General features: G+C 42.2%; 1 protein-coding gene across 1 annotated transcript in view; it reads left to right on the plus strand.

Annotated features, from left to right (window-relative positions):
* The first annotated feature begins 1,129 nt into the window (after nt 1-1,129).
* The window catches only part of LOC121281923 (chitinase-3-like protein 1), a 32,846-nt gene continuing 8,455 nt past the window's right edge, over nt 1,130-25,520 (plus strand). Inside the window, exons 1-7 of the mRNA XM_041195132.1 lie at nt 1,130-1,151; nt 5,411-5,633; nt 11,522-11,578; nt 15,209-15,374; nt 18,788-18,912; nt 22,516-22,639; nt 25,301-25,483. Of these exons, the coding sequence (XP_041051066.1) occupies nt 1,130-1,151; nt 5,411-5,633; nt 11,522-11,578; nt 15,209-15,374; nt 18,788-18,912; nt 22,516-22,639; nt 25,301-25,483 (900 nt within the window). The remainder of the gene's footprint in view (nt 1,152-5,410; nt 5,634-11,521; nt 11,579-15,208; nt 15,375-18,787; nt 18,913-22,515; nt 22,640-25,300; nt 25,484-25,520) is intronic.

The following is a 25,520-nucleotide window of genomic DNA, read 5'->3' on the forward strand; positions in this document are numbered from 1 at the left end:
TTCACCTCTCTGATGCTGAACGTTCAGTGCTCAGCAAAGGAATTAGTTTCATGCCCTTACGCCCTCACCTCAATGAATTTTGGGCTCGGCACGATGCTGAACTCTTCTTCCGCCACCTTCGTCTCCGTGCTCACTTCTTTGGGCAGGAGTCCTCTCCCAGTTCAATGGATCCTTTTACCCACCTCCAATATTCTCCCTCCACCTGGACCCCTCACTCTGGATTCTTACCTTCTCTTGATCTTTTCATTGAGAACTGTCGGCGTGACATTGGTCGTCTCAATTTCTCCGCTCCTCTCACCCATTCTAATATGTCTCTCTCTGAACTTACTGCACTCCGTTCTCTCAGGTCCAACCCTAACATTGTCATCAAACCTGCTGACAAGGGTGGTGCTGTTCTTGTCTGGCACACTGACCTCTACCTCGCGGAGGCTGAGCGTCAACTCGCAGACATTTCCTCCTACCTCTCCCTGGACTATGACCCCACCACTGAACATCAAGCCATTGTTTCTAGGACTGTCACTGACCTCATCTCCTCTGGAGATCTTCCTCCCACAGCTTCCAATCTGATAGTTGCCCAACCTCGGCTGGCCCGCTTCTACCTCCTACCCAAAATCCACAAACAGGACTGTCCTGGCAGACCAATCGTGTCAGCCTGTTCCTGCCCCACAGAACTCATTTCTCGTTATCTTGACTCCCTTTCCTCTCCCCTTGTCCAGTCCCTTCCCACCTACATCCGTGATTCCTCTGACACCTTACGTCACATCAACAATTTCCAGTTCCCTGGCCCCAACCGCTTCCTCTTCACCATGGACGTCCAATCCCTCCACACCTCCATCTCCCACCAGGATGGTCTGAGAAACCTTAGCTTCTTCCTCGAACAGAGGCCCGAACAATCCCCATCCACCACTACTCTCCTCCGTCTGGCTGATCTTGTTCTCACACTGAACAATTTCTCCTTTAACGCCTCTCACTTCCTCCAAATAAAAGGCGTGGCCAAGTGTACCCGCATGGGCCTCAGCTATGCCTGTCTCTTTATGGGGTATGTGGAACATTCCTTGTTCCAGTCCTACTCCGGCCCCCTCCCACAACTCTTTCTCCGGTACATCGATGATTACTTCGGTGCTGCTTCATGCTCTCATCAGGACTTGGAAAAATTTATTAATTTTGCTTCCAGTCTCCATCCCTCCATCATTTTCATATGGTCCATCTCTGACACTTCCCTTCCTTTCCTTGACATCTCTGGCTCAATCTCTGGTAATAGACTGTCCTCCAATATCCATTACAAGCCTACCGATTCCCACAGCTTCCTCGACTACAGCTCCTCACACCCCGCTTCCTGTAAGGACTCCATCCATTCTCTCAGTTCCTTCACCTCCGTCGCATCTGTTCTGATGATGCTACCTTCAAAAACAGTTCATCTGACATGTCCTCCTTCCTTAACTGAGGTTTTCCACCCACGGTCGTTGACAGGGTCCTCAACAGTGTCCGACCCATCTCCCGCGCATCCACCCTCACACCTTCTCCTCCCTCCCAGAAGCATAATAGGGTCACCCTTGTCCTCACTTATCACCCCACCAGCCTCCGCGTTCAAAGGATCATCCTCCACCATTTCCGCCAACTCAAGCATGATGCCACCACCAAACACATCTTCCATTCACCCCCCCCGGTGGCATTCCATAGGGATCGTTCCCTCCAGGACACCCTGGTCCACTCCTCCATCACCCCCTACTCCTCAACCCCCACCTACACCTCCTCCCGATACATATGCAAAAGATGTAACACCTGCCCCTTCACTTCCTCTCTCCTCACTGTCCAAGCGCCCAAACACTCTTTTCAAGTGAAGCAGCATTTCACTTGCATTTCCCCCAACTTAGTCAATTGCATTCGTTGCTCCCAATGCGGTCTCCTCTACACTGGAGAGACCAAACGCAAACTGGGTGACCGCTTTGCAGAACACCTGCAGTCTGTCCACAAGAATGACCCTAACCTCCCTGTCGTCTTGCCATTTTAACACTCCACCCTGCTCTCTTGACCAAATGTCTGTCCTTGAGCTTCCGGTGAAGCTCAACGCAAACTGGAGGAACAGCACCTCATCTTCCGACTAGGCACTTTACAGCCTTCCGGACTGAATATTGAATTCAACAACTTTAGATCTTGAACTCCCTCCTCTATCCCCACCCCCTTTCCGTTTCTTCCCCCTCCCTTTTGTTTTTTCCAATAATTTACATAGATTTTTCTTTTCCCACCTATTTCCATTATTTTTAAATCTATACCTCTTATGCCCTGTTAGTCTCATTTCACCCCACCTCCACTAGAGCTATACCTTGTGTGTCCTGCCATCCATTCTTAATTAGCACATTGGTTTAGGTAATATCACCAACTTCAACACCTCTTTGTTCTTTTGTCTGTGACATCTTTTGATTATCTGCTCCTATCACTGCTTGCTTGTCTCTGCAACCAGCAACGCCCGCCCCCCAACCCCCAACCCAACCACCCCCCACCGGCCTCCCCAAACTTAAACCAGCTTATTTTTCACCCCCCTCCTAAGTTTACTCAGTTCTGTGGAAGGGTCATGAGGACTCGAAACGTTAGCTTTGCTCTTCTCCGCCGAAGCTGCCAGACCTGCTGAGTTTTTCCAGGCAATTCTGTTTTTGTTTTGGATTTCCAGCATCCTCAGTTTTTTGTTTTTATCCCTTCAGAATCTTGTGTGTTTCAATGAGATCGCTTCTGGTTCTTCTAAACTCCAGAGAATATTGGCCTAAATAGCATGAAAGGTAAAAGGAAGAATTTTGGATGAGCTATAAATAGTGGACGAAGGGAACAGACCAGAATATCTTTCCCATAAATATATCTATCCACTGGATAAATGGAGCTTACATTCAGGAATGTGAGGAAATAATGAAATGTGCCTTATTGAGGACTAGAAATTGCAAGTAACAGCACAAGAAAATTAAAGGAGAAGAAAAGCCTATTTAGCTTAAATGAGCTCATCCCTCTAGTATTCGAATTCAACTACCTAACAGCAGCCAACAGCAACACTGTACTCCCCTAATATCATTAACTCTGCTAGCCTATGTGGTGGATTCCAAATGAATACCAATGTTTATCACAAAGTCTATCCGTTTTCCCCATCACTATAACTTCCTAGTTAATAATTACCTGTTGTCGGAACTGTGGTGGCAGTGCATGGTTGTTCCAGTATCTCAGTGACATCAATTACAGAAAGTATAAAGCTGGAGAGACAGTGACCGAGTCCAAAAATGCAGAGAGTGCTTGCTTTAACTGGTAAGTATGATTTTAAAGAAAAATCAAAACTATATTTTTAAATTTTTAACTGTGTAGCAAAGGATTATTGCAATGATGTGTTGAGAAAGATTTGCTGTAAACAACAAGCAGTAAATACTAAATTTTTGAGCTTTGCCTCACTTGCTATAATGTATGCTAGATATAATTTAGTAGCCTATTGTGTAAAAAATGATTTGCAATGACTTGTTCTAAAAGTAAAACTGTGAATCCCATGTGCTATGATCCATGAGTATACAATGTGTCTACATATAAGCTGCAGGCTAATGTTTGATTTCTGTTTTGGTAAGGAGTCCTATTAGTTGTAGTGGCATATAAAAAGCACATTAAAAGCTGCATAAGGTATGGCATAGTTTACAGTACCTTTTTTTTTAAATGTAAAACGTCCCCTCAGTCAGAGAATCAACGTGCAGGATCATGAATTAAGAGGATGCGTGTACAATCCCTCACTGCCCCACTCAGTTCCTAATCTGAGCTGCACTGTCAGGAGGAGCAGAGCAGAGGTCCAGCAAATTAATGGGAACAATCGAATGGAGGATTATATCTTTTAGTGATTGGCTAAATGGCAGCATTGTTGGTCATCTGGAAATAGACACGCAGTGCAAGCTCCCTTTTGCCAGATCAAATAAAATCTGGTAGTGTAGTTGTCACTGTTGTCACTGGACCGAGGGTAACGTTCTGGGGCAAAAACAAAAATAGCTGGAAAAACTCAGCAGGCCTGACAGCATCTGCGGAGAGGAACACAGTTAACGTTTCAAGTCTGTATGACTCTTCATTAGAATGTTCTGGGGACCTGGGTTCAAATCCCACCATGGCAGATGGTGGAATTTGAATTCAATAAAAATCTATCTGTAACTAAAAGTCTGATGATGACCATGAAAACATTGCTGATTGTTGTAAAGACCCATCTGGCTCACTGTAGGGAAGGAAATCTACTGTCCTTAACTGGTCTGGCCTACATGTGACTCCAGACCCACAGCAATGTGGTTCACTCTTAACTGCCCTCTGAATAAGGACAATTAGGAATGGGCAATAAATGCTGGCCTAGCCAGCGATGCTCACATCCCATGAATGAATAAAAAAAAATATGACTGGACTAGAAATCCAGAGTCATGGACTAATAATCTATAGTATGTGTTCAAATGGCAGTTTGTGAATTTCAGTTAAAAGAACTCTGGAAACAAAAATTTGTATTAGTTAAAAAAAAGTGACCAGGAAGTTATCAGGTCGTCATAAAAACCCAACTAGTTCACTAATGTCCATAAGGGAAGAAAACGAGTTTCCCTTACCCAGTCTAGTCTATTTGTAACACCAGTTCCACACTAGTGTAGTTAACCCTTAACTGCCTTCTGAAGTGGCCTATCAAGTCAGTTAATCTTATCAAATCACTACACCACATGGTGGTTGAAGAAGGGTGACTAACAAAAAGATTCAAATATAAACATGAATTAATCTAACAACTCACTGCAGCAAATGTAGGAAACAATTTTGTCAGTCAAAACTTGTAAAGCAGAAAAATAGTTATGCGTCACCAATCTATTAATAACATTATTATTAGCAGCAATGCAAAACACGGAACTAACTAGCCCTTAAATAACTTGTTTATGTGTACTGCCAATCATGTAAGACACAGAAGGATCAGCACAATATTAAAAAATAGTAATTTCATTGAAATGATGATGGCGGTGGCTGGGGGAGGGATGAAATATCCAGGAGCCCCTGACCTGTCTGCATCATTGCATTCCACATTAGAATGGATCACCTCTTTGTTGGTTGAAATTACTTTGAGAGGCCCAGTAGCCATGAAAAGCATGATATAAATGCAAATCTCTGTTTTTCTTTCAACTAACTTCACGCTTGTTTTCCTTTTCATTTTTCTAGTGGGGTTCATCCTCTTGTCCCAACTACAAGTGGGTGAGTCGCATTATTACTGCCAAATGCAAATGCTTCTGCCCATTGCTATTATGTCCTGCTTTCCCAAAGATTCTATTTAGGTTTCATTAGACAATCAGTTTCTGAACAAAAACTCGATCTAAACTCCATATTGAGACTTTTTTTTGAAAAAGCTAATAATTTTGAACAAGGGTGGAAACTTTATTACAATTCTTTTACTTCCTGCTTTTAGGCACTACTTTCAAACTGGTTTGTTACTTTGCTAACTGGGCCCAGCACAGACCAGGAATAGGCAAGTTTATGCCAGAAAATATCCCCCCTTGCCTGTGCACTCACTTAATCTATGCATTTGCTAGCATCAATAGTAACCACAAGATTGCTACCAAGGAACAGAATGACGAAGCTCTTTACAAATCATTCAATGGTCTCAAAAAACAGTGAGTAGACATATATTTCATAACAGTTCACTTGTCAGATGACGGTTTTCTCCATCAATGGTTCCAATGATGTCTCTACTCCTACCCCACCTACCCCTGGCACTCTTCCCCATCCCCTCTCCTAAAGACATGATGTTGGCACAGCACAGTCCAGAGATCTCCCATTATGCCACCCAAGCCATGATTCCTTGAGGTGGCTTACTACCTGACTGTTGATTGATATCACAGCTGAATGTGAAGCTATTCCCACCTGTAACACATTTTCCAGCAAGAGTCACTGGATAGTAATCAGGAAAAAGAACCCTGTCCAATCATTTCCCTTATGAGCTGTGGCTCAGTTGGTAGCACTCTTGCCCCTGAGTTACAAGATTCCAGGTTCAAGTCTCACTCCAGGTCTTAAACACAAAAATCAAGACTGACAGCCAGTGCAGTTTTGAGGGTGTGCTACACTGTCAGAGGTGCCATCTTGCTGCTGAGACGTTAGACAGAGGGCCCATCTGCTTACTCGTGAATGTAAAAAATCCCATGGTACTGTTTCAAAGGAGAGTTAACCCCAGTGTTTTGGCCAATATTTGTCCCTCAATCAACATCACAAAACCAGATTATCTGCTCATTATCACATTGCTGTTTATGGGAGATGACTATGTGCCAATTGGCTGCCATACAACAGTGGCAACATTTCAAATAGTATTTTATAGGCTGTAAGGGATGTCCAGTGATCATGAAAAGTGCTTATAAATGTGAGTCTTTCTTTTTTTTTAAGATGAGGTCAATGGAATTTCTCTGACTGCTATCCCAGCTGAGATCAGGTAATGGAGCATAGAACAGGAGTCATCTCTGGCTGTTCCTGGAGTGTATAGCTTGACATAACACAGGGGGCAGTTAAATATTCCGTATTGAAATCTACTTTTGGCATTAAATACAAGTTTGTCACCATTTTTTCAGGTGCAGGTGATGGCAAAATGTGAGTGATAAGATTCCTTGCTTTGCTGTTAAGTCCCTTCAGTGCTGTTCTAAAGGAACGAGATGCATTGATATAGAACCTTTCATGTCTACTGAATATCCCAAAGCAGTTTACAACCTTAGAAGCGTAGTCCCTGTTGTAACAAAGCAAATGCAACAGCCAAATTACATGCAGCAAGCTCCACAAACAGCAAATAAATAAATGACTAGATAATCTGTTTTTTCAGGCTTTGGTTGATAGGTAAATGTTAGCCTAAGCAGCAGAATTCTCCTGCTCTTCATCAAATAGTGCATAGGATATTTTTTGTCCACTACTGAAGTGTCTGAGAATTCTTTGGTCAAGTCCCTGGAGCTGGATGTCAAATCATAATCATCTAACTCAGACCACAACTGACACTGTTACAGTTCTAATATATAATGTATCAAATACAGGCAGTGGTTCACTGTATGGGCTCTTCTCACAGGGCACATCATCCCAAACTCAGTTTAGCGCCAATATTTTTTAAAGCACTCAATAAAGGAGAGATTTCTGGGAACGATAGAAATTACAGCACAGAAGGATGCCGTTCAGTCTCTAATGCCTGTGCTGATACTGCTGCTCTTTCCTGTAACCCCAGTACCCCCAAATCTGTTAATATTCTTCCTTTGGAAATTTTTATCTCATTCTCTTTTAAATTATCTTCTAGTCTAATAGCCATCAGTTCAAGAACATTGTTCTTACCTTGGTTCTTTCAGTTTAATCCTCAGCCTCATTCAGCACCAACGGAAGCATTTTTTCTATGTTTACCAATGGTAAAGTCCATGGGTTTCACTCATTCCTTTCACTGGCTGTTCCTCTCATGACAGTGGTCCACTCACTATGTTGTTCTTGCCACTCCCAGCCCTGCAGAAAATGCTGGTCCCCACACATTCAGACCCACACCATTCCCTAGTCACAACTGTCTCATCACCAGACTCTATTTCGCTCCTGATCCCCCATTCCTGCCCCTCTCCCTCCCTTGACAACCCCCCCCCTGCCCACTTCTATATGGGCACACCCTCTCCCAAGGTTCTCCAACGACCATTTCATAGGTTTCCCCCACCCTCAACACATCTCCCAACACCCTTCAGACTGAGATTAAGCCAGTTTGTTTGCAACCTTGGTGTCATATTTGATCCTGAAATAAGCTTCTGACCTCATATTCATGTCATCTGTAAGACCTGTGCTTACTGACCTCCACTCACTCCCAGTCAAGCAGCATCTTGATTTTAAAATTTTCACCTACGTTTTCAAATCCCTCCATGGCCTCATCCCTTCCAATGTCTGTAATCTCCTCCAGCCTCACAACCGTCCAAGACATATGTGTTTTTCTAATTCCAGCCTCTTGTGCAACCCCAATTTTAGTTTCCTTGCCTTCAGTTGCCAAGGCCACAACCACTGAAATACTCTCCCAACACCTCTCTATCTTACTTTCCTCTAAGACATTCCTTGAAACCATTGACCAAGCTATTGGTCACCTGAGGTAATATCTCCTCAGTGTCATACTTTGTTTTGTAAAGCTCCTATGAATCACCTTTCAATATTTCATTACCTTAAAGATGCTATATAATTACAAATTATTGTTGTTGTTCATGCCAGCCAATTCTCTCTACTGAGGTGATAGAGGGAGGGCTTGGTGCCACAGAGCAGGTGAGTGCTGCCAAGGAAAGGAATTGAACGCACAGAGACCCATGCCACACTCCAGGAAATTCTACAGAAGGCCAGGAAGATCTCTAACCCTAGTAGCACATCAGCCTCCTTCTGTTCCACTGGCAGAGTCTTGGGCTATCTTGTCCCATTCTCTGGAGTTCCCTCTCTAAATTTATCTCCCTTTCTATTTTTCTCTCACCCTTAAAACCACTCTCTTTTGGTCACTTTCCATAATGCTCCTACTCAGCATCTGTTTTTGTCTCTGTATGGTGCCTTATAACATTAAACCACATCAAAAGCATTAGATCATTAAATGATTACAGAAAATTACATAGAATCTACTACACAGAAACAGGCCAATTAGCACAATTGGTCTACGTTGGCATTTATGCTTCACATGAGCTTCTCCCCACCCCTCTTTATCTAATGCTATTAGTCTATGCATCTTTTCTTCCTCAGGAGCTTATCTAGCTTCCCCTTGAATGTATCCACACTATTTGTCTCACCTATTCTTTATAGTAGCATGTTCTAAATTCTAACCGCCCTCTAGGTGAAGAAATTTCTCCTCAATTCTCTTTTGAATTTATTGGTGATTATCTTATATCTTTGGCTCCTCGTTTTGGTCCCTCCCAAAGTGGAAACATCTTCTCTATGGGAAGAATTTTCTCGGCAGCGAGTAGGGGTGTGGCCCACTCGCCAAGGCCTAAAATGGCGCACGGTGACGTCGGGTGGGAGTCATTTAGATTGTCAGTTCGGTGGGAACGCAGTGGCGTTGGCTGCATGCCCGCCAAAATATCAAAGGCCTATTAAGGCCATTAAAAAAGTAATTAAAGTTGTTAAGAATGCTGCCCGTCCAACCTTAAGGGGATGAAGTTTCATGAAGGGTTTGTTAATTAAGTAAAAATTTTTGAAAAAATTAATGAACATGTCCCAGCTCATGTGAGTTTCACACGAGGGGACATGCCCTTAAAATTTTTTCCACCTTTATTAAACTTTCCACAACTTAAACTAATCTCTGTGCCAACTTAGGGAACACCTCCTACCCGCACAGGGAGCACACAGCGCTTCCGGGTGTGCTTCACACTGGCCTGCCCATGTAAGATGGCGGTGCGCACCCGATTGGGGGCGCTGATCGATTTCGCACTCACTCCCACCCACTCCCTCACAACCCCTCCAACAGGGGGGGAAATTCTTCCCTATGCCTACACCATCAAATCCCTTCATTTAAAAATTTTAAAGACCTCCATTAGGCTACCCTTCAGCCTTACCTTTTCTGGAGAAAAGAGGGACTACTCAGCCTTTCCACAAACATATACTTTCTCAGTTATGGTATTATCCTTATGAATTGTTTTTGACATGCATTTGAGCATCCTGTGAGAAAATAATGAGACAGAACTAAGGCCGCCATGCCAATTTACAAAAAACATATGTGTCACTAATGCAAGATCTCAGCCTTGTCAAGTAGATCATTAAAAAAAACTTGTTTAAACATTCATCAGGTACCAGGATCTAGTTGGCTGACTCAAGGATGTAAATGGAAGAGAATACATTAACATAAAAAAGAAACATTGTGTGATTTTTCTGATGCCAGGATAATAGCAATTTAACACACAAAGCAGGGCTGCATGTTCACCTAGTCAATTATTCTGAAAAAAGACATCTCCTGGCAGCACTTCACTGCAGGAACTAGGTGGTCCTGTGGCACTGAATTAGAATATCAAGCACTGTACATTTGCAGAGAAGGTGATATTGTGCCCATGGGCCCAGTTTAGAAAGTGGTGCAATCAATACCTTCAGTTACTGCACTGAACTCATAATTACATGGCCTTAATATTACACAAGGGACAATACTAATGTAAGAATACTTCAAGAGCCCATAAAGTCGCATGACACTATTCAAAGAGCAGTAACATTCTTCAGTATGTGTCACATTTATCTCTCAATCAACATGGCAAAACAGATTATCAGGTCATGTATATCAGTTCACTGCAGTTTGTGGGAATTTACTGTGCACGAATTGGCTGCCATGTTTCACTCCATTACAACAGTAGGTATACTTCAAAAGTAGTTCATTGGCTAAAAAGCACTTTGGGACATCTTGAGATTATGAATGCTACTATGTAAATGTAAATCAAAAAATATAAAATCTATGCTTCTTCTACTGGATTAGAAAACTCACCAACCCCATAAAGCCTTACATCCACCTAGTCCTTCGATTCTTCCCTCCTATGCATTTCCCACTGATGTGACCTTAATTATTGATGTCAGAGCTCACAACCGCCTCAGTGGAACTCCAGGCCTAAACATTTCAGCCTTTCCGAGCCTCAATTCTCATAAGCCAATCGTTGATTCAGCCATTGGTCATCTTCCCTAATTTTTTCACAAGCTGTTTAGCATCTGTTCCATTTCTCTTCAATGAAATGTCTTGGGATGTTTCTCTATGTTTGGAAGAACTATATAAATGAAAGATCATGTTGTTTGGTTGTTTACTTCACTGATTTTTAAAAAATATTTCTGTCAGTTATCTATCATTTGGCCATTTTAAATTATAGTACATTTCTTCTTGAGATACAGAAAGTCAAAGTACTTTTTCTGAACTCTCCAACGCTAATTACATTTTGAAGGAATGATACTCCATACATGTAAAATGAAATCTTCAGAGCCATAAATGTTGTTTGACAGTAATTGTGACTGATCACACTGTAAGATATTCACTTAAACCTGAATGCACTGGCCTTGATCTTTTCTGCCTTGTTGCCGTGTAGTAACTAATGGTTAAGTACAGCAAAATGTATGCCCTTGCATGGATTTTAATGCCAAGTCAGTTGATAAGGCATCAGATTAGAATGGCCTGTGGAGAAACAGGAGAACTCTGACAGCAACTACTGGATTTCTGTATTCAACTATGCATGTGTGAACTCTGAAGATAGCCTCCTGATATACTCCATAACAATTTTAAGTGCCCTTAAGCTCACCATTATTCTCAATGCAACATCCAAGCCTAATACTTTATTAGGAATGATAGACTCAGCATGATCATGTCCCTCTCACTAGACAAAAATAATGGTTTTTAATAAAACATTTCTACAAAGAGAGGCGAAAACTAAATGATTCCCTTCCAGAAGGCTATATCCTACAGCTACCTGTTCCTTCTTTTCTCACTGAAGATTATCTTTGATTCCAAGATTATGAGGTAGAAGTTACATTGTTGGTTTAAGGAAAGTACTGAAATAATCATTTTTTTTCTTCCTGGCAGGAGACCTCAGTTGAAGACACTCCTGGGTGTTGGAGGATGGAATTTTGGTACACAAAGGTAGTCCCTAGCACAAGCATAGGCAAAGAGTTTCTTCCCTCCAATCAGCCAATCAACTTTTACATTATGACCAGGAGGATCAATAATTACCTGTTTTTATGGGCCATCAGCTTGTGGTTTTCTTTTGGCCAAGACTGGTCTGGTCACTGCCTTTGTGTGTTCTGCTGCCTTGTGTTCCAGCTGGACAACAGCACTAGAAAGCCAAGAGCAGGAGACACCAGAGTTTGAAATGTTGATGTGTGGACCAGAATCACAAAAATGCAATAGAAGACATTTTTGAAGCACCATTATTGAACAGGCTTTCCCGCCTCTCCCCTGGAGAGGCAGTGGCATAGTGGTATTGCTACTGGACTAGACTTGCAATCCAGAGATCCAAGGTAGTACTCTGAGGACCAGGGTTCAAATCCAACCATGGCAGATGGTGGAATCTCAATTCATTAAAAAATCTGAAATTAAAAGTCTAACTATGACCATGAAATCAGTATCAATTGTTGTAAAAACCCAACTGGTTCACTAGTGTCCTTCAGGGAAGGAAATCTGCTGTCCTTACCTGGTCTGGCCAAACCCACAGCAATGTGGTTGACTCTTAAAATGTCTCCTGAACAAGGGCAATTAGGAATGGGCAATAAATGCTGGCTTAGCCAGTGACACCCACATCCATATAAATACAATGCAACTAGTGGAATGTGGCAAAGATCAGTGCTCAGGCTCAGCTATTTACAAACTGCATAAATGACTTAGACAAAGAGAGCAAGGGCAATATATCCAAATTTGCTGCCAACACAAAGTTAGTTGGAAATATAAGCTGAGAGAAGGACACAAAGAAGCTACAAAGAGATATAGACAAGTTAAGTGAGTGGATTACAAGGTAGCAGATGCAGGATTATGCGAGGAAGTGTGAGATTATTCACCTTCTTATTAAGGAGAGAAAAGCAGGGTTTTTTTTTAAAAGTCATGAGACTTGTAAATGTTAATGTTCAGAGGGACTTGGGTGTACTTGCACAAGGAACAAAGTTAGCACGCAGGTACAGTAAACAATTAGTAAGGTAAAGAACTGTAGGCCTTTATTGCATGAATTTTGCAGTACAGGAACAAAAAAGTCTTGCTGCACTTGTATAAGGCTTTGGTGAGACCACACCTGGAGTATTATGTGCAATTTTGGTCTCCATATCTAAGGAAAGATGCATTGGGACAGTACAGCAGATGTTCACTAGATTGGTTCCTGGGGATGAAAGGGTTCTCCTATGATGAGAGCCCAAATAAATTCAGCCTATATTATCTGGAGTGTGTCATCTCATTGAAATATACAAGATCCTGAAGGGGATTGACAGAGTAACCAGAGAGGTTATTTCGCCTGGATGGGGATTCTGGGACACAGGAGCACAATCTCAGGATAAGGGAACAGGACTGAAGTGAAGAGAAATTTCTTCACTCAGAGGTTTGTGAATTTTGGAATTCTGTCCCCAGAGGCTTGTGGATGCTCCATTGTTGAGCCTATTCAAGGCTCATATGGACAGATTTTTGACCTCTCAGAGAATCAAGGGCCAGTGGGGAGCGGGCTGAAAAGTGGAGTTAATGCCAATGATCAGTCATGATCGTATCGAATGGTCGAACAGGCTGGAGAGGGTGGATGGTTTACTCCCACTCCTGTTTCATATCTTTTTATAGGCTGGTTTGTTTCTCAGTGCACACAATGACGTTTCACAATTTACTGATCTAGAAATTGAATCTTGATTTGACCATTTGTTTTGACACTAATCAGGTGTTTAGGCCTCCAATGTGGAAAATGGGAAGCTCCTTTTGAGCTGCAAGTGCACCACACACTATATTGGATTGAACGTCCAGAGTGCACATCAGAACTACTTAGAGCAATATCGGCGGAGAAGAAAAGAGTTGACGTTTCGAGTCCTCATGACCCTTCAACAGAACCTAGTTCTGTCGAAGGGTCATGAGGACTCGAAACATCAACTCTTTTCTTCTCCGCCGATGCTGCCAGACCTGCTGAGTTTTTCCAGGTAATTCTGTTTTTGTTTTTGTTTTGGATTTTCAGCATCCGCAGTTTTTTTGTTTTTATCTACTTAGAGCAATGCCTAACTCACACAAATAAGGGTTCTCCCAGTTTGGTAGGCCCCAATGCCTGACTTGCCACATGGTAACTTAATAACTGCCACACTAACGGGCAGGAAAGACCCTACACCAGCATTATTCAAAAGGATTGTGGAGTAACAGCTGAGTTACTGGTTTATATTCTCAGGTTGCTGGTAACTTCTCGAAGGTTTGTAACTTTTTCCAAATCTGAAAATTTATGTTGGACTGGTGAGATGACGATTTTGCAGTGTTGCATTGTTTTTGGCTGTCTTACGGACCTAAACAAATGGTCCGGTGGAGCTGACTTGAGGGATGGTGGACAAGCTGAAGTAGCAAGAAAGATAGCAGAGAACAGGAGAAGCTCATGTTTATGAGGACCTGACTGTGTGACCCTGTGTCACATAGATGTGTGCCCATGCCTTTAGCATTTGAAGTGAAAGGGTATAAAGCGTTAGCTTTAAGTGTAAAGGGGGAGCAGAGGGAGAGAAAGCAAGAAAAGTGGTTGTTTAAAACCACTTGTCAGGGTGTAGGGTGAATTAGAACAAGGGAAAAAAGAGGAAATGGTGTGAAGGCACCCAGTCTCTTGTAAAAGAAGATAAACTAATCCATCTGATTACTAACTTATCAGCAGCAAAACAATGGAGGAGTCTTCAGTAGTTTTATCAAGTGACATCTGTTTTCTCATGCTCAGTTTGGGTTCTGTTTGAGCCATTCAGCTCCAGCACTTGTCAAAGCCTTTACCAGATATGGACACAAGAGATTAATATCAGAAGAGCTGTCTCATCAGCGAGCTAGCATTCGACTTGTGTATGACAACAAAGAGCTCCATCAGAACTGAGACCTAAGGGGGGAAAAAGGGAAAACCCTCCAGTTGCTAGATTCAGATCCATCACAAAGAAAGAGAATTGTGTTGTCAGAAGCCAATCATTGCAGCCCAGGACATCAGTGCAAGAATCTCACAGGGAAGTGATGTTAGTCCAGCCATCTTTAGGTACTTCAATGACTTTTGTTTCAACATAAGATCAGGAGTAATGCTGTTCACAGACTATTCTACAGTGTTCAGCTCCAGTTTCAACTAGCCCAATAATGAAGAAGCTTGCTGTTCACCTACAACATTAAGGCTTAGGTTAAGAAGTGGCAGATTACATTAATATTCAGTCAATGCCAGGTAATTACTATCTCCAATGAGAAGAAGGCAACCTTCATTAGCTTCCACCATTACAGATTCAGATTCAAGAACATTTAGACTGAGAACTGTTGTGATTCAAAAATGTGTCAATATTTTCTATAAATTGCTCAACAGCATTAGGCTCCAATAGGCATCCAAATGCGAATAATGAATTAGATTTAAAAATATGCTTCTTAAAGATGTGCTTTCTTATAAAATGTGCAATGGATTTTGAAAGCGTTCTCATTGATTCACATGCAATTTTCGTTCCAGAAAGAGATGATAAATTTTAATTTTAAAATACTTTTTAAAAATATCTTGAACCAGATATCACAATTTGAAAACTTTTAATTCATTTGCCCCCACCTTCTCAGGTTCACCAGCATGGCTTCTGCCAGGAAGAATCGTTTAATATTCATTAATTCGACAATTAAACTACTTAGGAAGCATAACTTTGATGGTTTAAATTTAGACTGGAAATATCCAGGTTCGAGGAAAAGTCCAGCTGAAGACAAACAAAGGTACACAACTTTGATTGAGGTGAGTTAAACAACCTTCAAATATTTTCTGCCATTATCGCCTTTTCCAAGGGGAAAGCAACCCTGAAGGAACTTTTCCATGCAGCAATTCTTCATATGGGAAGTTGCTTTTATTTTTTCGTGTGATGTGAACTTTACTGGCAACACCAGCATTTGTTTTCTATCCCTAATTGCCTTTGAGAAATAAGTGATAAGTAGCCTTCTTGAACCGTTGCAGTCCATCTGATGGGCGTACACCTACAGTGCCATTCGGAAGGGAATTCCAGCTTTTTGACCCAACGACAGTGAAGGAACAGTGATATGTTTCCAAGGCAGGATGGTGTGTGGCTTGGTAGAGCACTTGGAGATAATGATGTTCCCATGACACTGCTGCACTTGTCCTCCATGGTAGAAATCCCAGGTTTGGAAGGAGCTGTGACTTAAAAAGAGTTGCTGCAGTGCATCTTGAAGATGGCACAGACTGCTGCTACTGTGCGCCACCAGTGGTGAAGAGAGTGAATGTTTAAGGTGGCGGATGGTGGGGTGATCAAGCAGGCTGCTTTGTGTCAAGCTTCTTGGGTGTTGTTGAAACCGCACTCACCCAGGCAAGTGGGGAGTATTCCAGCACTCCTCTCGTGCCTTGTGGATAGGATCTGGGGAATCAGGAGGTGAGCTGCTCACCACAGAATTCCCAGAATCTGGCCTGCTCTTGCAGCCACAGTATTTATATGGGTGTTCTAGTTGCGTTTCTGGTCAAAGGTAACCCATAGGATTTTGATTGTGGGGGATTTGGTAATGATAATGCAGTTGAATGTCAAGGGGAAATGGTTAGATTCTATCTTGTTGGAGATGGTCATTGCCTGGCACTTGTGTGGCACGAATGTTACTTTCCACTTATCAGCCCAACCCTGAATATTGGCCAGGTCTTGCGGCATATTGGCACAGACTGCTTCAGTATCAGAGGAATCATGAATGGTGCTGAACATTGTGCAATCATCAGCAAACATCCCCACTTGTATATTTATAAAGTGAAGGTCATTGATGAAACAGTGGAATTTGGGCTTAGGACACTACCCCGAGGAACGCCTACAGTGATGAGCTGGGTCTGCGATGACTGGCTTCCAACAACCACTCGCTAGGTATGACAACAACTAGTAGAGAGCTTTCCCCCTGATTTCCATTGACTCAAATTTTGTTAGGGCTCCTTGATGCCACGTTCAGTCAACTGCTGCCTTGATGTCAAGGACAGTCACTCTCTGCTCACCTTTGGAATTAAGCTCCTTTGTCCAAGTTTAGACCAAGGATATAATGAGGTTTAGAACCCAAACTCAGCATTGGTCAACAGGTTATTGCTGTGTAAGTGCCACTGTCAATGACACTTTCCACCTCTTTGTTGATTATTGAAAGTAGACAGGTAGGAAAGTAATTGGCTGGATTGGCTTTGGTCTGCATTTCATGGACAGGACATACCTGGGCAATTTTCCACATTGCCAGGAGATGTCAGTGTTGCAGCTGTACTGGAACAGCTTGGCTAGGGGTGCATTCTGGAACACAAGTCTTCAGTACTATTGCTGGGAAGTTATCAGGGCCCACTTGCAGTATCCAATGCCTTCAGAGTGGTCAATAAATGTCAACAAGTGTTTCAATTATTGAGAAGCATCACAATCAAGCATGTTCAGTCCTTGCCCAGTCCACACATGCACACACAAACTTTCCAGATGCCATCATTATTCAAACTAAACAGGGACAAGCACCTTAATTGTCCTTTTTGTTCCCTTCTGAACTCTGAAGGCATTGGATACTGCAAATGGGCCCTGATAACTTCCCAGCAATAGCACTGAAGACTTGTGCTCTATAATGCGCCCCTAGCCAAGCTGTTCCAGTACAGCTGCAACACTGACATCTACCTGGCAATGTGGAAAATTGCCCAGAACCCAATTGTACACAGCTGTCCATAATAAGGTCAACTAACAAATACATACCACAAATCCAATCTGGTAGTTAGCATTCAGAGCAATAACAGCAATAAGTTAGCAGGGATTCTAGTTTTCAATTTTATAACATGAATTACTTATGTAGTGTTACATTAGTAAAAGAAAAATAACAGATATATCACTATTTAAGCCCCTTTTCAATTTGAAGTGTTCAAATTTTATTCAACAAGATTATTTCATCCAAGTAAAGTCAGGAACATGCCATTTTACAAAACTTGGGGGAGATGGTGGCATAATGGTAATGTCACTAGACTAGTAATCCAGCAGCCCAGGCTAATACTCCAGGGGAATAAGTTCAAATCCCACAATGGCATCTAGTGGAATTTAAATTAATAATTCTGGAACTGGAAACTAGCCTCAGAAATAGTGACCATGACAACTATCATCAATTGTTGTAAAAACCCAACTATTTTACTAATGTCCTTTAGGGAAAGAAATTTGCTATCCTTACCTGGTCTGGCCTACACATAGTGAATTCTTATCTGCCCTGTGAAATAGCCTAACAAGTCTCTCAGTCCGAGGGCAATTAGGGATGGACAATAAACATTGGCTTTGCCAGTCATACCTAAATTTAAAAATCCCATGAAATAAAAAAAAATGCAGCTGTCCAATGACATGATTGGCGATTCCTTAATTATTACACTGTTCTTCCGAGGAGAGAGTCTAGCTCATCATCTGGATAGGTTATCCAGTATAATTGATCCTATAGGTAGCAGAATTTGTGTACAACTCCTCATGTGCTGATCACCATTGAAATTTACGGTACACCCTATTGTCATGCTGACAGTCACCTTTAAACTGGTGGCTGGTCCAAACTCATTGCAATAGCTTTTCACTAGCTTGCTAAGTTGGTGAAGGTTCACTTCACAGTGAGTGTGAAATGGGCACCGATTCATCAGCAAAAGTAAGTTCGCTTCTCAACAGGTGTTGGGTTTTCCAATTTGCTGTTAAATGTACAATTTGGAAAAGATTTCCATTTAATCTTGTTTGGAGTAAAAGAATTTTGGGGCTCAAAATGAGAAAAGGTAAACAAAGCAAGAAGAATATCCCAAAGTATTGATGCAAAAATGCATCCCTGTTTGACAATACTAGCGATTTCAAAACTGTCTTGATTATTTCACATCAAAATGGATTGTAGCTGTTGTACTGTCATGGAATGATCAATCAAGACTTGAGGATGACTTGGAGGCAAACTCCAAAACTAGGAAAGGTGCTTACACCAGCAATGGATGGCACCATTTCTAACACAATGCCATCACCAAATGTGTCTGCTATATATATTTCTATGTTCACTTGGTTAGCAAAACTGACATCAATGTTTGTCCAGAAAAACCCTTGTAATCATAAGTTACTTTATTATAATTAAATCTGTTAGGCACTAAATAAAGAAGTATGATGGATTTTATTCAAAGTCCATATTTTATCCACTTTATTTCTCCAGGAATTGAAAAAAGCCTTTCAACAAGAAGCAAAAGAAACTAAAAAGGCTAAGCTACTGCTTACAGCAGCTGTAGCAGCTAGTAAAAAAAAAATTGACGCTGGTTTCGAGATTAAAAAGATTGCTCAGTAAGTATTCATTCTTTCAATACATTTGTTTTTTACCTCTGCAATTTTCACAATAGCTGCTAAGCAGTGATGTTTAGATCAAACCCCAATGATACTGTACAAATGTAAAACAGCCTCTGAAGGATTTTATTTGAGTCCAGACTGGACAAAGCTTTTTCTTTGCTTGAGAAACTTAAGTGAGGAGTCAGGACCATAAAGCAGGAGATTCACAAAGTTGGGGAAAAATAGAGGATAGTGGATCAGTAAATGAGTTAAAGGTTGTAATTTAGTGATTGCAAATTAGAATTTAAAGCCCATAACAACTAAGAGGAAGGGCCAACTGAACAAGTAAGGATTTCCATAGATTTGAAGCCCTGGAAATAAATGACAGTGAACTATTTTGATTATATAATCCAATTTCCCGTTGATTTGCTAGTATTGTATCTTTAATTTAATAAAACATCCCAAGGTGCTTCACTGGAGTATTATAAAACAAAATGTGGCGCTGAGTCACATAAGGCGATATATTAGAGCAGATGACTAAAAGCTTGGTCAAAGAGATAGATTTAAGGAGCATCTTGAAGTAAGAAAATGAGGGAGATAAATGGAGAGGTTTAGGGAAGGAATTCCAGATCTTTGGACCCAGGCAGCTAAAGGAACAGCCACCAACAGTGGAGCAGCTGAAATAAGGGGGTGTTCAAGAGGCCATACTTGGAGGAGTTCCAATATCTTGGAGGGATGTGGGGCTGGAGATCACAAAGATTGGAGGAAGAGGTTAAGGGAGAATTCAAGGGCAATGACATGTGAGAGACAAAGTGAAAACACTCAGGATGAGGAGTCATTCAGTCGAGGAGGAGGATGGAGGATGTCTTAAAGAGAAAGTCAGGGTGGGGCAACAAACTAGAATTTTAAAGTCGAGGCAAGTGGGGTAGAGGAGAAGGTTCCCTGGGAGTCCTCAACATTGACTCCGGACCCCATGAAGTCTCATGGCATCAAGACAAACCTGGCCAAGAAAACCGCCTACTAATTACCATCCACCACCCTCCCTCAGCTGATGAGTCCTCCATGTTGAACGTCACTTGGAAGAAGCACCAAGGGTAGCAAAGACACAGAACGTACTCTGGTGGGGGACTTCAATGCCCTTCACCAAGTGTGGCTCCATTGCACCATTAATGGCTGAACTGGCCAAGTCCTGAGGGACATATTTGCCAAATTCAGCCTGTGACAAGTGATAAGGAAGCCAACAAGTGGGATGAACCTACTAGGCTTCGTCCTCACCAATCTACCTGTCACAGGTACATCTGTCCATGACAGAATTAGTGGAAGTGATCACCACAAAGTCCTTCTGGGTACAAAGTCCCATCTTCATACCGAGAATATCATCCGTCGTGTTGTGTGGCACGACCACAGTGCTAAATTAGATTTATTTAGAACAGATCTAGCAGGTTGAAACTGGGCGTTCACGAGATGCTGTGGGCCATTAGCAGTAGAATTGTACTCAACCACAATCTGTAACTTGGCATATTCCCCACTCTACCATTATACCAACACTGGTTCAATGAGGAGTCCAGGTGAGCATGCTAAAAGTAGCACCAAGCATACCTATAAATGAGGTGTCAACCTGGTGAAGCTTCAATGCAGACTACATGCCTGCAAAACAGCTGAGCTGTTTTGATCCTACAACTAATTGATCAGATCAAAGCTGTGCAGTCATGCCACAGACAGTGGTGAATGGGTGGACATTTAAACAACTAACCAGAGGGGGAGTGACCACAAATATTCCCATCCTCAATGATGGGGGGAGCCCAGCATGTCAGAATGAAAGACAAGGCTGTAACATTTGCAATCTTATTTAGCCAGGAGTGCATCTCTGTCTCCTCCAGATGTCTCCATCATTGAGGCCAGTCTTCAGCCAATTCGATTCACTCCACATAATATCACGAAATGGCTGAAGACACTGGGTACTCCAAGGCTATGGACCCTAATAACAATCCAGCAACAATACTGAAGACTTGTGCTCCAGAACTAGTCACGCCCCTAACCAAGCTGTTCCAGGACAGCTACAACACTGGCATCCACCCAGCAATGTGGAAAATTGCCCAGGTAGATCCATGAAAAATCAGAACAAATCCAATCCAGTCAGTTTATTCTTGATCAAAGCGATGGAAGGTGTCATCGACAGTGCTATCAAGCAGCACCTACTTAGCAATAACCTGTTCACCAATGCTCAGTTTGGGTTCTGCCAAGGCCATTTCACTCCTGACCTCATTACAGCCTTGATCCAAACATGGACTAAAGAGCTGAATTCCTGAGGTCAAAACAGCATTTGACTGATGAGCCCCAGCAAAACTGGAGTCAATGGGAATCAGGGGGAAAACTCTCTATTTGGAGCCATAGCTGGTACAATGAAGTTTGTTGTGGTTGTTGGAGGCCAATCTTCTCAGCATCAGGATATCACTGCAGGAGTTCCTCAAGGTAGTGTTCCAGGCCCAACCATCTTCAGCTGTGTCATCAATGACCCTCCCTCCATCATAAAGTCAGAAGTGGGGATGTTCACTGATGATTGCATAGCGTTCAGTATCGTTCGTGACTCAGTTGATACTGAAGTAGTCCGTATGCAGTAAGAACTAGAGAACATGCAGCCATAGGCTGATATGTTGCAAATATCATTCGCAATGACCATCACCAGCAGGAGATAATCTAATCACCTCCCCTTGATATTCAAAGTACATCCCCCAGCATCAGCGTCCTTTGACCAGAAACTGAACTGGACAGCCGTATATATCAGCTGTTAGAAGAGCAAGTCGGAGGCTTGGAATTTCTGCGACCTTCTGACTCCCCAAAGTCTGTCCTCCATCCACAGGTGCAAGTCAGGATTGTAATGGAATACTTTCCACTTGCCTGGATGAGTGCAGCTCCAACAACTTTCAAGAAGCTTGACACTATCCAGGACAAAGCAGCTTGCTTCATTGAGACCCCCTTCACCACTAATGCACAATGGCAGCAGTTTGTACCACCTACAACTTGCACTGCAGCAACTTGCCAAGCCTCCTTCAACAGTGCCTTCCAAATCCATGGCCTCTGCCACCTAGAAGGACAAGGGCAGCAGATGCTTGGGAACACCACTACCTGCAAGTTACCCCCCACCCACACACCATCCTGACTGGCAAATATATTGCCGTTCCATCACTGGCACTCATTCAAAAGCCTGAAAATCCCTCCATAACAAACACTATGGGTGTACCTACACCACATGGACAGCAATGGTTTAAGGCAGTGGCTCACCATTACCTTCTCAAGGGCAATTAGCGGTGGGCAACAAACGCTGGCCTTGCCAGCAGCTCTCAAAACCCATAAAAGATTTGGAAAAAAAAAGGTTGTACCAGAGCAGTTGGAGAGTTACCAAGGTTTGATTAAGTGACAAAAGGCCACACCATTACCATGGCAACTAGGGCAGGGCGGATGGGGGAAAGTATAACCAGATGGTGAGGATTCAGCAAAGAGCAAGTTGTTGCTACCAATAGCACATCTTTCCATTAAAAGGATCATGTTGGCACAGTTGAGATGTATCAGTATTCAATTGACTATACTTGGAGTTAAGGCTAACTACTTTTATTTCCACAGAAATTTAGATTTTATCAATTTGGTTTCATATGGTTTCCATGGGGCTTGGGACCGGTTCACTGGACACACCAGTCCTTTATATCGTGGCACTGCTGATAAGGGTGCTTATGCAAATTCTAATGTGGTATGTATACAATCTCCCAACATTCACAAGTTACTACTAGGTAGACTATTTCACTCAGCTTAATACATAAATTCAGAACAACCTTACAATCCCCCACTGCTGCATGGTGTTTCTTTTCTTGGATGATTCAAAATTTTCTGCTCCATCACTCTGCTCAGAAGGCCATTCCATATGTTCTGCATTAAGAACAATCTTCGGCTATCAGTCTTTTTAGCTTTTTCTAGCTTGAATACATGTACTCTTGTTCTACTCTGTTTAAGTTGCATTCCAGATTAAACTTGCCTCTACCATTTTTACCTTTTTTAACTCAACAAGATCAATTCCCAAATATATCATTACCGTCTGGAAAGTTGAAGGTTTTCCAGACTTTCCTCATGTTTCTGACACTGAAGATTAGCCTTGTTGCTTTTTCCAGCCCTTGAATGTCTTCCTCAATATTGCACAACCAGAACTGGATGCAATACTGAAAGTGTGGTGTGACCAGATCATTGTACAGTTTGATCACCACTTCAATTAATTGTTTTGTCTATGTAGTTCAACATTCTAATGGCATTATTCAAAAAGCAGAATACCACAGATGTTGAAAATCTGAAATTAGAACGGAAAATACAGGAACCACTTAACAGGTCAGAAAGAATCTGTCGACAGAGAAACAGAGTTAATGCTTCAGGTCAAGGGCCTTTCTTCAGAACTGGGAAAAGTTAGAGTTCAGTTCCCGTGACCTGAAACGTTAACTCTGTTTGTCTTTCCACAGATGCTGCCAGACATATTGAATAAATGTGTTACCTGGGAAGTATCCTCACCATGTTTGAACCAGTCTGCCCACATGCATAATGTCAGAAAGCAGTAACTGTGGCCAAACAGCAGAAAGGAGTAACAGTGTGTGAGTAAAAGCAGAAGTGTGCTGAATGCTTCTTTGCTGAATTGTGGACATCCATAGGAAATGAAGAAGAAAATTATTAATTGTGCAGAGATGGAGGTAGGGTCCTTAAGACTGGACAGAAAGAGTGAAAGACTAGATGGAGAATTTTACCTCAGCACTCCTGGTGAGATCATTAAATTTCTATCTGCACTGCACCCAGGTCCTGGTACAAACACACCTACAATCCTGTACTACCTCATGCCATAAAAACAAAAAAACTGCGGATGCTGGAAATCCAAAACAAAAACAGAATTACCTGGAAAAACTCAGCAGGTCTGGCAGCATCGGCGGAGAAGAAAAGAGTTGACGTTTCGAGTCCTCATGACCCTTCGACAGTTCTGTCGAAGGGTCATGAGGACTCGAAACGTCAACTCTTTTCTTCTCCGCCGATGCTGCCAGACCTGCTGAGTTTTTCCAGGTAATTCTACCTCATGACATGCCTGTTCAAGAACTCACATCGGTGCTTGCCAATCACTGGGGGGAAAAGCACTGCTTCCCTCCGCTCATGAATTTTCTCCAATAGCATTGTCAGCATTGAATCAAGCCACATTCCTGTAGTTCCACAACCTATCTTTGCTGCTTGTCCGCAACTAAAGTTCCCTTCCATTTAAAGCTGCTGCAGACCAGTAAGATCCTGCTTTAACAATGCAATTTCTATCTACTAATTGGTAAACTGCCATTGGAAAATGTATTTCGGGTTGGCAGTTTGCCTGTTATTTACCAACGAGAGGTAGCCCAGAAAATTGAACAGATTGTCTACTGGACAGTCACTCCTACTGCTCTGCCCATCTTCAAAAATTGGGAGAACAAAATTGAATCAGAGAGGTTAAGATAGCAGAGACATTAAGCTAGAGCTGGCTCTGTGGTAGTAATTTTCCACCTGAGGAAAAACTCTAACCAAAATTTTACCTGTCTCTGGAAGGCGGACTGGGGGGGCAGGAGAGGGGAGGTGTGGGGGGGGTCCAGTAAAATCACGGGGAGCCATGTCAGATCAACTCACTGACGCAGCCCCAATGTAGGGATATTTTACGAGCAGTGGAACCAGAAGTGCAGAAACTGCCTGCTCCAAGGAGGTGGGCAACCAATTACCATTATTAAAGGGTAAGGACCATTTTAAAATACTATTGACAACACCCCGCTGCGAGGGGAAGCCTCCAGCTAAACTGGCGACAAAGATTTCCCCAGGAGAATTTCCACTCCGACACATCGATAAGTGTTTTTCAAAAAAATGGATCTGCTGTAGGCACAAAATGTCCTGCATTCCTTATGGCTACTACCTCTCCCAGTGTTTGAGGCTTCAGAGCTTCTCGCCCTCTGACTGGGCTGGTACCATCATGAGCCTGCCTGCCATCTTTAATTAGGAAATCCATAAAATTCAGTCTCACGTTTCATACATTAAAATTGATGCTGAGATAGATTGAGCTTAAGGAAGATTAGAAATTTACTGAAATACCGTTAATACAATGGCTTTACTGAATACTTCACAGAAATTTGTCTGGTGAGGTTATAGTTAAGCTTCAGGCTAATTTTGGATAATCATCCATTTATATTGCAGCATTTTGGTAAAGTAAAGCAGAATAGAATCGAGGGTTGACCATTTATCCAGTTATTCAGCAGTTAAAGGCGCACTCTGGCTTGTAGAGGATATATAAAGTTGCCTTATGGGAGTGATTTGCACTCAACCAAAGTATAACATGAAGTTTCAAACTCCAAAAACCTGTTCATTGTTTCCACTGCAGAATTTTGCTGCCCAATATTGGATCCGTAATGGTTTGCCAACAAACAAAATGGTAATTGGATTTCCAACTTTTGGACGGACCTTCAAGCTCAAGACTTCTAATGAAAGCGTTGGTGCTGCTGCAAATGGTCCTGGACCACCTGGCAATTACACTAAAGAAGCCGGCTTCCTATCTTATTATGAGGTGATAAAATACGAATACTTTTATTTCTAATCCATTA

The sequence above is a fragment of the Carcharodon carcharias genome, chromosome 9 (genome assembly GCF_017639515.1).
Source record: "Carcharodon carcharias isolate sCarCar2 chromosome 9, sCarCar2.pri, whole genome shotgun sequence".
In the NCBI taxonomy this organism is placed as follows: Eukaryota; Metazoa; Chordata; class Chondrichthyes; order Lamniformes; family Lamnidae; genus Carcharodon; species Carcharodon carcharias.